This window comes from Columba livia, chromosome 1 (assembly GCF_036013475.1).
Source record: "Columba livia isolate bColLiv1 breed racing homer chromosome 1, bColLiv1.pat.W.v2, whole genome shotgun sequence".
NCBI lineage: Eukaryota > Metazoa > Chordata > Aves > Columbiformes > Columbidae > Columba > Columba livia.
The window spans coordinates 129,557,733-129,572,302 of record NC_088602.1 but is presented as its reverse complement, the minus strand read 5'-3'; the positions used below and the strand labels follow the sequence as shown (position 1 = coordinate 129,572,302).

Genomic DNA, 14,570 nt, shown 5'->3' with positions numbered 1-14,570 from the left:
GATGGCAACAGCAACATGAAACATGAACATTCGCAGCAGCAGCAGAATCTAACTCTTCACTTCCTGCTTCATGACTATCCAGCCAGCAAAGACTCTTTGTGTGTCTTATGTTGGGAATGATAAGCCTATTAGTGCTTCACTTAATAACTTGTTAATCCTAACTGTCTTTGATATGTTAGACAATAAATAATTGCTTTGTACTTTTGAGTTGAATATACTCTGCGTAGTAGAGATTGTCTGGTAATGGTGAAAGGTGCTTGAACAGAGTGAGTGGGGGAATTCTAGTAACAGTGGCTAAATTTCTGAAGAGGTTTTGAAGAAAAATATTTTTGAGAACCAGATTTTTACGTATTTCTGAATATATTCTTACTGGCCAAAATGTTCAAATCAAGAACCCCTGTGAGAGTAACTAAACTGCATTTTATGCATTTCAATTGAGTTGGTCTGACTTGCAAGTGTGCTGTCTTATTCTCTGACCTCTGAGATGTGTAGGTGTTACTGAATTTAAGAAAACTAGACTAGTTATATTTAATTGCTGAATCAAAGGTGTGAATACTTGGAAGTGATTTAAACTGAAAAGGACAAATATTTTTAAATGCTCCCTTTCTGAATTTGGAGTTTGTATTCCTAACAGCTCATCAAGTTAGTTGAATTTAAACTTACTTTAGAGCTTTTGAGCACTGTATCTGAAGTGTGAGCTCGCTATTTCCACTTGAAACAGAAGGCTACATCTTCCTGTAATTCTCCACACAACTAAACTCAATTTTGTCAGAACACCCATAGAGAGGAAGGATATTATTGGATGAAAAGCTAGGACTTTTCTGTGAAACTACCTTTTTAAACATAGAGTTTTTCTGTCAACAGAGGATTACTTCCCAATGTGCAGATGCATCTCCACAGTGGTGTACAGGGAGGCATTCCTGAGCTAGGGAAACCCCAGGGGAGCACAGAGATCCACCAGGAGCCAGCAGCTCTCACAAAAGTGTCTGACAAGGCGTGTAACAGCGGCCACCCTCTACTCCCACAAAAGGCAGCCTGAGGGAGCAGAGCACTGATGACCATGATGAGCAAATAGAATGTGGCATGTTATGGTGTGGGTTGTGTGGCAGTTTGTCTGGGAGGGTACACAGGGAGGCTGCCTCTTTGAAGAAGGAGCATTCCACTGGCTGAGTGGGAGACTTGAAGTACACACAACCCAGCAACCTAGCACTGTTCTGTGATCATCTGCAGCAAGACAAGGGCACTCGTTCTGCCTGACCCTCAAGGCTGAATGGTGGCCACTCATCTGAGAGCAAAGGCAGCAGCTCTGGCTGGGGGGTCTGCACCATCTACACCAGTGATGGCCAATGCTTCTACACAGATGGAACTGATGGAGAGACTGTAGTGCAAACCTCAGACTGCAGGAAGCGTCTAGACCTTTCTCCTTGGGAAAGGATAGGTGGCAGACCTGCCTGCAAAAGGTATGCCCAGGTGGAGGACCCACGCAGCACATGGCTCAGTGACAGGACATGGTAAAAAGGCTGTGTTTACCTCAGGAAGGCTGAGAAGGGGTTAGATAGCTGATGCCAAGTACAGTCTGCAGTGTACCCACAGCCTACAAACAGCTAAAACCTCCCCCATCAGGACACACAGAAGGGAGCGGGGCCAGTAGTGCAGAGGAATGGAAGCTTGCAATGGCCAGGATCAACAGGAGGAAGAGACTTCCGCTGGAGCTTGAGGTGCATAACTGCTTCACTACTCTGCAAACTGAAGAGGAAAGACCCCCACATCAGGAAAGAAGCTGGAGCTGAGTAAGGCAGCTCAATCTGCTACCTGTGTAACAAGCTCAACTGAGAAAAGGTGATGGGTGATAGTAGTAGGTGACTCTTTGCCAAACTGACGCACTGTCTAGTGAGATGCGCTGCTTACTAGGGGCTCATATCAGATATGTCACCAAGAGACTACCAAGCCTCATGCAGTCCACTAACTGTTGTCCGCTGCTGCTGTTTCATGTGGGAATGAGTGATACAACCAGGAGCAGTCTGAGGAGTATCAAGAATCTGGCAAATCAGCAAATGATTAAAGGACTCAGGACACGGCCAGGGGTTCAGATACTTTGACAGTGGGTCTCGCTTTGAGAAACTTGATCTACCCAGGGCTGATGCAGTCTATCTGTTAGAGAAAGAGAACAGCATCTTCGTCTTGCCACGTGGGCAAAGAGGCCTTTAAACTAAATTTGCCAGGGGAGGGAACCTCAAGCTATCCTACTCCTACCAGTTTAATGCCAGAGTCAGTAATAGATGCCTATATCCCGGAGAATAGAATCATAGAATTATCGAATCAGGTCCTCTCCTGCTGTCTTTCATGGATGTCCCATTCCTGGAAGGCCAGGCTCGATGGGGCTTTGAGCAACCTGGTCTACTGGAAGGTGTTCCTACCCATGGCAGGGGAGTAGTGAGTGTCTTTTCTAACATAGTTCTTTTTAGAAATGACAATCTGGGTGCACAAAGGAATGAAAATCACAGCATAACATGCAATTTGAATTTAGGTAAATACAAAACATTGTGTATATATTTATATAGATGCATACGCATGATAAGCAATTTTGTAATTAAGCATATTAATGTGTGTTTAAGGAACTGGATACGTCTTTGTGTGGCTAAAATGACAAATGATCACAACGTTAAGACAGTTATCGTGTTATTAAACAGCATAGTGTTGCTCATTCAGAACTTGTGTTGTGCACTGTATTTGCATTTTAGTTCTAAGATGGGGACTAGAGTAACTTCCTTGATTTGAAATGGTGTTAGAGTAGAAACTGTGGTGTCAATTTGACTGTATATATTGTTGACAAGTCATTAATTACCAGAATCTGGAACTACACTGGATATGAATGTTGGTTTGGTTTGTTTGATTGGTTGTTTGTTGTTGTTGTTGTTGTTTAATGGTGACGGTATTTTGCAACCACATTGAAGGAGCTAACAAAACTTAAATGTCAAGATTAAAAGGCCCAGTAAAAAAAAATTTCTCATAAATCTGCTTAGTAACGGACAAAGAAATATTACTCTTTCTTCAGACTGTTAAGGCAATCGTGTGTACTTCCCAGACTGACTAGTCCACGTTTATAGCAAGGACAACATACATGTCCTCAAGCATACTGTAAATTTAGCCTAATGAAATACACTTGCTCATATTTGACCATGAAACATTATTTGGTTTACTTAGTCTGAGAAATTTAATTCTAAGATACTGAGATTAATGACCCATCAATACCAGGGTTGGCTAGCATATTTGTTTTCAAGAAAGCTGTAAATACCACAATTGACTTCAATGTGTTTTCAGCAGTTAAGAAGCTTGGATATGTATCTAACATTCAGAACAAAGGCAATCCCACTAGTTCCAGTGGAATTGTTATTGTTCCCTATTATATAAGGTGGATGAGGAGTGTTTTTAAATATCTTGCCAGTATGAAACTTGATTCTACAATAAATGATCATGCTGAGTGCTACTGACACAAATGAGCAAACCAGTGTGTTCAGCATTTCTTGCATTAGTAATAGAATCTTTACTAAAGCGCTCAGAGATCTTCAGCAATTTATGTTAACTCCAATAGGTTCTGAACTACACCTGTAAAAAGACAGATACCTATGTAGTTGATTTCAATAGCAGCTGGTGACAGTCATGTTGATACAAATCAAGCTTGTATAGCTTTATGTTAACAAGAGAATAAGCTTTTGGTATTTCAGACCCATCTTTTAAATACAGTTAAGAAAGGGATACAAGAAAGTATATTCCTGATTTATTTTTTTTTTACAATCAAGAAACAGAATGATGAAAACTCTATTCTTGAGTAAAATCACTAGTGATTCATCCTTTTTAATTTTACATATACATGTGAGCTGGTTTTGAATCTACCTAAATTACAAATAATTCTGCTGAAACTGGTGCATTTACATGAGGGTTAGCCTGTCTTGAGATATGAATGCCTTTGTTTCCAGTAGGCATGTTGAGAATATTCAGTTTTGCCTGGTGGAAATAGATCTTGAAAGTATAGTAATTTTGCCTTCCACTTTGCAAAGTGACAGAGACATATTTTATGAGCACTAAGGAATATTATTAGCTTTCTGTCAAGAAAGGAACAGACCTATCAGACAGAAAGACAGTAAAATGAATAAACACAATAATACGACTAGAAACTGAAACAGATGGCAAGGTCTCCATTCTAAGTGAGAAATTAAGGTCCGCAACAGAAACAAGTTTGGATTGGTGGATTATTGTTGGAAGGCCCTAGCTTGGTCACACATTCTGGGCTCTGCTGCTATTAGAAGTGATGAAATATAAGCTGTATGGCCAGAAAAGCACAGGAAGAACAGAACTGCTAGGCCATATGTGGCCCCAAGCATGCATTGTGGGCACTGAAGGAACACTTCTATACTAATCCTTAGAGACCACTGTATACCACAGCTTCTCAACCAGTATGTTTACTTTCATCATACTGTTACAAGAGAGGGAAATGCTACTTTTTATTTTAAAAAGGGGTGGTGGAACCATGACAGAATGCTTCAGATATACCTGGATCCCTGGACAGGACAAGAAGAGCCCTATTAACTATAAGGGTATGGTCCAGACCAAACAGTATGCTGAATGTGAAGATTTCTGACTGCACTATGATGAAGAGTTTGCCACTATGATGAGGCCGACAAGGCAGCTGGTATAAAACAATGTCTTAGAAATTGCATACCTCCATGCCCCCTCTTCCAAAGTTGTTTGTTTGTTTGTTTTTCCCCATCCTTTCTCCAAAAAGCTTAAGAAACTCCTTTTCTGTGAATAATGTCTAGAAAATGTGGTAACGCCCCTTTTTAAAGAATTCACTCTGGGAAGAAAAGACCAAGGTACAATGTAGCCCCCAGTACACACAAACTTTCAAGTGCATGTCTTAGCTGCAGGACAGAATATTTTAAGTAAGGGAGAATACTATTCTTCTCACCTTCTTTATTGTGTCTTTGTCTCAAACTTCGGCTAAATGTTTTATTCCCACCATAATTTTCTTACAAATGTTTCATTACTAAAATATTATCTCCACTTTTAAAAGTGAAGACATTGAGATTTTATTTACGATCACCTATCATTTCACACTCAAAATACAAAGCAAAATGATCTTTAATTTCTCCATTTCACAGAATTTTCAGAAAAGCAAACTTAGTAGTGAGTGCTTCTTCAAGTGAGTCTGCCTTATTTCCAGCTATGGTCTCTAAATCTCAAAATTGTTGGTGCAATAATATGAAGATAAATGGATTTTCTCTTCCAGATTCTCAAGCTGAGTTTCTATTAAGCAGATTACGGAAAAGACAAAATTATGGGAATATGCAGATTATGAAAAAGACAAAATTTTACACACCTTTTAAAATTTGGATTTTTTGAGATAGCTTTTTCACAACTCGGACCTGAAAAACCTAGCTTATAAGAAATTGTCGTGGTTTCACCAGAGCTAGCAATACAACCACAATAGCTGCTCACTCAACCCCTCTTTCTTCCTCCCCAATGGGGCAGAAAATCAAAAAGGGAAGGGAGAAACTTGGATTGAGATATACACAGTTTAATAAAATAACAAAATACTAATACACTACTAGTATATATATATATACATATATATATATGTATATATATATATATGTCTATAATAGAAATAAAAGATACTCAAGGCAATTCCTTACAAACACTCTGAGCAGCCAGTCCCAGGAAACAGCACCTAGTCCCAAAGCCAGTCTCAGAAAGAGAGGAAAAAGGCAGAAAGGCTCAGAGGCCTCTGCAAATGGCAAAAAAAAAACCTAACTAAACATCCTAAATCAAACTCCCTCAACTCAAAAGAAAGCACTCCAGAGCAAGCAGGAGCAGGGACGCCCAAGAGAGAGAAACTAGAAGGCCCCCCTCTCGATAAATATGCAGCATGATGCTAATGGGGTGGAATATTATTGATCAGTCTGGATGTCAGTCAAGATCTGCCCCATCCATGCCTCCCTTCCTCAATGCCTCACACCTGTGGGCAGAGCACTCAGAATGTCCCAGGGTATTATCCTTTATTCTCAAACTAAGTCCAAATAATCACCGTGCTAGCTATGAAAAAGAAAGGTTTCTTACTGCATGAAGAAAATTAACTCATTTTCAATCAAACCAGTGCAGAAATAAATAAAGCCACCATCATTCATCTTTCTACACTTCTTAAATCTCAGTTTAAAACTGAGATACTAAGAGTGAAATACTGTCCATCCTCTCACAGTCACTGTGAAGTGGGCAAATTGCCTCAGCTCCCATGCAACAGCTTGAAAGCGATAGCATGCCAAAAGACTCCATGGAGCTAGTCACTACCTGTTCAAGAACACAGGAAAGAGCCAGGTGGGCTGTGATTAGTCAGCAATTGCTCCATTCTGGCATAGTGAAGACACCCTTTGCAGTGATTAACTCAGCCACTTATTAAGTGTCATGGTTTAACCCCAGTCAGCAACTACGCACCACACAGCTTCTTGCTCACTTCCCCACTGTGAGATGGGGAAGATCAGAAGCGTAAAAGTAAGAAAACTTGTGGGTTGAAATAAAGACAGTTTAATAAGTAAAGCAAAATCCACACACAAGCAAAGCAAAACAACTTCCCATGAGCAGGCAGGTGTTCAACCATCTCCAGGACAGCAGGGCTCCATCACACATAGCTGTTACTTGCGAAGACTAATATAATCAATCCAAAGGTCCCCCCACCTTCTTTGTTCTTGCCCCAGCATATATACTGAACATGACATCATATGGCATGGAATATCCCTTTGGTCAGTTTGGATCAGCTGTCCTGGCTGTGTCTCCTCCCAACTTTTTGTGCAACTGGCATGATATGAGAAGCTGAAAAGTCTTTGACTACTTAGCAACATCTAAAGCGTCGATATGTTATCAACATTGTTCTCACACTAAATCCAAAACACAGAGTACTAGGAAGAAAATTAACTCTATCCCAGCTGAAACCAGGACAGTGAGCAATCTCTACTTTGCTTTCTTGAGATGAGTGCTTCTTTTTTCTGTTGTTTAGAGGTTATTCCCAAAAAAGAAGGAAAATTATGGAAAGGACAATCACATTTTATCCTAAACTGTAGATCGAAATAAAGCTGGGATTGAAGCTAGTGAGTAGGACAGCAGGCAGCAGGATTCTCTATAGAATCAGAAGAAGGAGCAACCAGTTTCATCATTCACCCCCTTCAACTACTCATCACCTCATCTGTCAATGGACTGAACTTTGTTAAAAACTTAGAAAGGCTGAGGAAAAATCTTATTAAAATATTAGGCTTAAAGCTTTCTACCTTTATTTATTTCTCTGCTCTGCTTGTACTAGTAGGGGCACAAGCCTTCATTTTTCACAGCCAGGACAAGGGTGAAGCTCTGGAAGGTGCATCAGTCAGTCTTGTTAAACTTGCTTTTGGCATGGAAGGTAGAACAATGGCAAAGCTAGTCATCTAAGAACTTCTTATACTCTCCTCTGAATAATTTGGTGCTTTTCACACACTAAGGTTGGGAAAAGAGTTATTACAGCAACTTCTGTGCAAAGTGGTCACTAGCAGGGAACCTCTCTTTTAGCATTGCCACAGTGGCACAATATGATCTGGCCTATGATGTCACCAAGATGAACGATATCCTTTCTAAAAAATACCAGTCTTCTTGACACTAAAATGCTCTTCACCAGAACAATCCTATGCTGGCAAAGGATGATCCATGCAAAGACATCCTTATCTTGAAATTCTGCTTTGGGTGATTGCTCTTATTCTTTATTTAAGCATAAAGTTTTTTTGATCCTATTTATATTACTAATGCCAACTGAAAGTTATTTCTTCAATGGGGCCAAAATATTATGGTCAATGTCTTGACTTTTCAGTATTAATTTGAGAAAGGAATGGAATGCATTTAACTACACTGAGATCATCAGCAGGGCTAAATTACTGCTCTGCACGGCTGAAGTTGGTAGGGGAAGATGGCTCAGAGCCATATTTCTGCTCCCCCATTACTGAATTGTCTAGAAACCAAAAAAGCCCCCACAACTATATTAGAACTGCCTTGTTACTAGCCTAAGTAGCTTAGTCCTAGTAGAAGCATTGTACAGGATCAAAATGTGGTGAAGTGGAATACTCACTGCTTTAATTCAGAGCTATCTCTATAGCCCTTGGGGATTTGACTACACCCACAGTGATTCTTCACTGACATCAGCTTTCTGACTGCCTTGTCAGCAGTGCAAAACATCTAGGGCATGGGCCACTGGGCTGGTCTCTATAGCTCACTGATATTACCTGCACATACCAGCTACCACAACTCTGCCTATTCAAAGTTATGTGACACAGGCATGTGGCACAGTCAGTAAGGCTAAAAGGTATGTCATAACCTGCTTCTTCAGCTAGCTATCTGTCAGATCTGTCACGACTTCTGTTAGCCTAAGAAGTACACCACGTAGCAGTGCTATTTCTCTCTTGGGTAAACATCACCCACTCATTAATGTTCATTCATATCTGGTGTTCTAAGCAATTTAATAACACCAAATAATAATCTTATACAGCACCTTTCAGCAATAAATCACAGAATTCAATAGCATGAATAGGAAAGTTCAAAGGGATTAAACTGTATCTCCAAGATCACCCAGTGTAATAGCCAGGAACAAAACTTAGACTTACTGAATAAATTCAGTCTACTGTTCTCTGCTAGGCACACACTTGCTCTGCTTCTGTTCATCTATATTTTGATAACTTAGGAAGGAGAAACCCCTCTTCCCACTCATGAAATGCAAACAAGCTCATTATTTTAACAGATTTTATAATTTCTTCTCCCATCAGTAGTGGCGTGGCTGGATTTCATGCAGATAGGACATTGTAAACTCCCCACTTCTGATAGCGGAGCAGTTACTTTCACAGACCTGGATCTCATGATACTGTGACAGTTAGAAGTCTACTGTGGCTGTTGCCCCGAATCTTCAAAAGATATTTTTTCCAACCAAAACCCAATCTTTATGTAATAAGACATTCAGGAAGGACTCTGTTCTGCTACCATTAATAAATTACCAAATGTCTCTATTCTTAGCAATTAAACTGGCATCTTTTCTCTCTACAGACAGTGTGAAGCCTTCAGCATAAAAATTGCCTTTTATGAAGTTACTGTGCAGTTGCATTGTGCAAAAGTAGCCCAGTTTCAGGTTCTAGAATTGTTTCAGTCAGTGACTAAACTATTACGTGTAGGTGTATATGTCTGTTGGACATGCAGATATTGCAGCACTTTCTGCTTATTGCAGCCTTTCAGTACTTGAAGGGGGCTTATAAGAAAGACAAAGACAAACTTTTTAGCAGGGCCTGTTTCAATAGGAAGAGGGGTGATGGTTTTAAACTAAAAGAGGGTAGACTCAGACTAGATTTAAGGAAGAAATTTTATACAATGAGGGTGGTGAAACACTGGCACAGGTTGCCCAGAGAGGTGGTAGATGCCCCATCCCTGGAGACATCCAAGGCCAGGCTGGATGGGGCTCAGAGCAACCTGATCTGGTTGAAGATGTCCCTGCTTGTTGCAAGGGGGTGGGACTAGATGACCTTTGAAGGTCCCTTCCAACCCAAAATATTCTGTGATTCTATTCCCTTCATCTGACATAGGTTCACAAACTAGATTCAGGCACACTGCTTCCGAAATCTCACTTCTTTCAGTTTGTTTCTCATTACTGATATCAGGCCTAGTATTAATATGGCTTCCATTTAATACATTTAAAATAAAAAGACCCAGAAACTGAAATCTACAGCAGGTCAGCACCATGATTTTTGCAGAATCCTTGTGCATATGTTCTACAAAGAACAATTTCTCTTTCACTTTGTTTTCTGTGTGGCTTTAATTATTTGCAGATAACTCAGTTCTGGATCTGTTTTTTACACAAACTGTCCTGTTTTGTTTAGGCAAGTCTTCTTTCATGACTAAAGACAGAGAACTTCATTTTTTGTATCTTGAGGAGAGATTCTACAACTTTTTTCCAGTGGAACTTCTCTTAAAGTTTATTGGATAACCAAGGGGAATAAAGACTTTCTGACTTTTTTTCCTTGTGAGCTCCAAACAGGGATCCAAAACCATTCTAGCAAGCCTCCCACTAGTGGGATCCCTGTGGGCCTCAGTGAGGCTCTAAATAGAAAAGATTTATTATTTTATTCCCCATGACTTTTATTTTTATACAAAGAACTGTGTACTCTCAGGCTTTTATAAACACAAAAAAAATGCTGGTTCCAGTTAAACTCTGGCGGGCAGACTGATATCAAGCTGTTATCAATACAATAACAGCACAAAACTATTCTGAGCCTGATCCAAGATCCAACAGCACTCACAACAAAACTTCCACTCACTTATCTATGTTTTGTATCAAGATATAAGGCTATGGGAATAATGGCAATATAAATGCCTGCACAATCTGGTACTTGGGAGCACATTTCTGTAAGCTCCCTGGTAACACAAGGTGTCTTCCTTGACTGGAAAGTAATGCTAGTGAGCTGTTACTTTCTGACTCTTTTGTATTCTTGTTTGAGGAAACAGTGAGTATTGTCTTACCATAGCTTTGTTTTTCTCTTGTCTGTATTTGTTACAATTTCTTTAAGCTCCTTCCTTAGGCTAATGAGCTAGCACTATGTTCATCAGAAGGTAGTTAAGAGAATAAAAGGTTTCTCATGCAGCATCCATATTATTTGTCTTAATGTATTTTTTTTAACTGCCCTACTACTGAAACAGTACACTTGCTATATTTGATTAAAGCTCTTAGTCGTGGTAGATTGAAAATAAACAAATAAGACCACCACCACCATCACCCCCAAAAACAAAACCAACTAAACAAAAATTCTATGAAGCTGTAACATAAGTAATTGGCTCAAATTGATCTGAGTAAGAACCAGAAGGTTTTGGGAATTATTTGAAAGTGGGGTATTTTGACCATTTGTTAAATGTTCTAACTGTTCATCTCTCATTATAGCCGGCATTTTTTACATGATGCCTATCACCATGGTATCAAAGGGCCTCAGATATTTAGTGAGTATAAAATCGTGCATATTACTGAAACCCCATTAGTTTTAAATGAAGCAAATTTATACCAATTTCTAATTTTGTCTCATACTGCTAAGTTCAAAAGTGAGATGCTTTGTCCTGTATTCCGTCACAGAACATATGCTAACTTCAGGAGAAAATTAGAGAAATACAGGTTTGAAGGTCAAAATGGTATCATATGACTTTGCTAAAAATAGATGCTTGATGAGCGACAGAGCTTGAAATGTCCTGGCTTATTTTGTTTGGTGCATTTCTAAGTCTGCATGTATGCAGTTTACTTCTCTCAGTACATAACAGATATTAACATCACAAATACGAAAATTAATAAAATAGAAAATATCTTGGCAGATGTTATGAAGGTATCCCTTCTGATTTTCTTAAGGTCAAAGTGCAGCAGGATATGCCTAATCTACAATATTTTCACTCATATTTCACAAATCTGTCACTAATGGATACTCTGAGGAGAGAAAGCACAGCATTTTAATATTCTCCTAAACTGTATGCAGCATTGGAATGAAACTGTCCTTGTTAAGAGCCTTCTCCATAAAACAACATTGTTGTGTGTGGAGCATTGTACCAGCAGAAATACAAAGGCAGTTAAATGACAAAAATGTCCTAATAGTTAATTGAAATAGAAGAGGAACATATAAAGAGCTCCTCTCACCTATTTTCCCTGTCTAAAGTCAATTTCCATTGAAAAATGGCTTTGAAAGGAATTGTCTGTTCTTGGACATTTCTCATTGCAACACTGCCCAGGATCCTGGGACCTTTAATGCAGTATGTGCTGTCAGTACTACGACAGTGTAGAGATGTGCAGCCAGACTTCGTACTATTTATAGATAGCACTTCTGCAAACAGTACTCTATGTAATGCAGTAGCAGGCATGTTCTTTGATTCAGTGCTTACATCACATTCATTTAAGAAAATACTGCTCTTCACCTGGCACAGAAAAGGAGGCATAATTATGAAGGTCAAACAGAGCGAGCAGATCATCCTGAATGGAATCACATAGCACCTTCAGGATGGACAAGGGATCAGACCCAGCCAGCATGGGTTTAGGAGGGGCAGGTCCTGTCTGACCAACCTGATCTCCTTTTATGATCAGGTGACTCACCTGGTGGATGAGGGGAAAGCCATGGATGTGGTCTATCTGGACTTCAGCAAGGCCTTTGACACTGTCTCCCATAATATACTCCTGCAAAAGCTGGTAGCCCATGGCTTGGATAAGTGTACTCTACGCTGGGTTAAGAACTGGCTGGAGGGCTGGGCCCAGAGAGTGCTGGTGAATGGGGCTGCATCCAGCTGGCGGCCAGTCACTAGTGGTGTTCCCCAGGGGTCAGTGTTGGGTCCAGTCCTGTTTAACATCTTTATTGACGATTTAGATGAGGGGATTGAGACCATCATCAGCAAATTTGCTGATGACACCAAGCTGGGAGGGAGTGTCAACCTGCTGGAAGGCAGGAGGGCTCTGCAGAGGGATCTGGATAGACTGGAAAAATTGGCTGATTCCAATGGGATGAAGTTCAATAAGGCCAAGTGCCAGGTGCTGCACTTTGGTCACAACAACCCCCTGCAGCGCTACAGGCTGGGCGCAGAGTGGCTGGAGTGCAGTCACACAGAAAGGGACCTGGGGGTACTAATTGACAGGAAGCTCAACATGAGCCATCAGTGTGCCCAGGTGGCCAAGAAGGCCAACGGTATCCTGTTCTGTATCAAAAATAGCGTGGTCAGCAGGACAAGGGAAGTGATCCTTCCCCTGTACTCTGCATTGGTGAGGCCACACCTGGAGTATTGTGTTCAGTTCTGGGCCGCTCAGTTCAGGAAAGACATTGAAGTGCTGGAGCGGGTCCAGAGAAGAGCGACACGACTGATGAAGGGACTTGAACATAAGACCTATGGGGAGAGGCTGAGGGAGCTGGGGTTGTTTAGTCTAGAGAAGAGGAGGCTTAGAGGTGACCTCATCACTCTCTATAAGTACCTGAAGGGAAGTTGTAGCCAGGTGGGGATTGGTCTCTTCTTCCAGGCAGTTAGCAATAGGACAAGGGGGCATGGGCTAAAACTCTGCCAGGAGAAATTTAGGCTGGATATTAGAAATAAATTCTTTACAGAGAGAGTGCTCAGGCATTGGAATGGCCTGCCCAGGGAGGTGGTGGACTCGCCGTCCCTGGAGGGTTTTAAACTGAGATTGGACATGGCACTTAGTGCCATGATCTAGTAAACGGGCTAGAGTTGGACCAAGGGTGGACTCGATGATCTCTGAGGTCTTTTCCAACCCAGTCAATTCTGTGATTCTGTGATTCTGTGAGCAGGATACCTACTGGGAGGGCTATCTGAAAGGAGGAGATATTTAGCAGAGACATTGAAAGTATAGAGGGAATAATCATGTGCTCACACTGAAGTGGTGCTTTTGTTCTTTATTATCTATGCAGGGCAACTGGGCAGAAGGGACAGTACCACCTGCCTGTGCATGTAAGGGCATGAACCTGGCTGGGTGCAATGTCCTTTGAGGTCTGCACATGGTTGTGCTGCCTATTTCTCAACCATGCGTTAAGAGTCCAGTCAGAGCGCTAGGCACAGTCTATGAATAGAAACGGGGAGTTTGGCACACACTCATACTTTCCCCTGTCTCCTTCTCACATGGTCCCAGAGAAGCTGGGACTTCATCCTGCACCTTTCTGCTTTTCCAGATCTGAGACTTCGCACACTGCTCTATTCCTTGAGAACTCTCAGTGTGGTCAAGACAGCCCTAGACAAGTAAACAAGGGCTGCTCCACCCCAGTGTTGAGGAAACGGAAAGTTATAGGGGGCGGAGGGTGGGGGAGGAATGGGGCAGCGTAGCTTTCTTGCAGAAAACCTAAGAGGTCGCAGGGTACCCTTTCGGCCCGAAGGCAATGCAAAGCTATTCTCAGCACTGCGGAGGCCAGCGGGGCGCAAGGGGGATTACTCCTCCTGCCCTCCGCCCGCCCCCCCGGCGCACCTCCGCCTGGTTATATCCAAGATGCTGCAGAAACACCGACGCTCCTGAAGTTCCCCAAACGACCGCGACAAAGGCTCCGCGGCGCTCTGCCCGGCCAAAAGCACCCGGAGCTGGCCAAGGTGCTGTCGCAAGAGACCTCTGTCCTGTTCAGCCTCCTCAAGCACATGAATAACCGCCCCCTTCCTTAGCGCCGCACACACCCAACTCTCCTCCCAGCTCCCCGCACCCCGCACGGCAGCCTCACCTCCTGCCAGCCCACCCAACTTCTCGGCGAAACAGCCGTAAAGCGGCAGCTTCCGGGAAGCAAACCCGAGCGACAGGCCGGTTCCGCGAGGTGCAAAGTTCCCTGCATAGGGTGAAGGGGGGTGAAGGGGGATGACGGGGCGGGGGGGGACATGCAGGAAATCATGGCAGCAGGGGAGGCAGGAGCTAGCTGAAGGAGCCAGTAAAGCTTATCTGCTCTGGCTGCCGCGTCTACTAAGGGATCTATGCTCGGGGCTGGGGGAGCTGGGGCGCCAGGCTTGGCCTCGCATCCTTA

At 42.0% G+C, this 14,570-nt stretch overlaps 1 protein-coding gene across 4 annotated transcripts in view; it reads right to left on the bottom strand.

Annotated features, from left to right (window-relative positions):
- The window catches only part of PRMT8 (protein arginine methyltransferase 8), a 95,477-nt gene that overhangs the window by 79,681 nt on the left and 1,226 nt on the right, over positions 1-14,570 (bottom strand). The window contains exon 1 of one of the 4 annotated variants that reach the window (XM_065029056.1): positions 14,277-14,399. The exons of the other annotated variants lie outside the window; for them this stretch is intronic. Coding sequence (XP_064885128.1) covers positions 14,277-14,384 — 108 coding nt within the window. The 5' untranslated portion in view covers positions 14,385-14,399. Of the gene's footprint in view, positions 1-14,276; positions 14,400-14,570 lie in introns of those variants that run through there. 4 annotated transcript variants of the gene reach the window in all.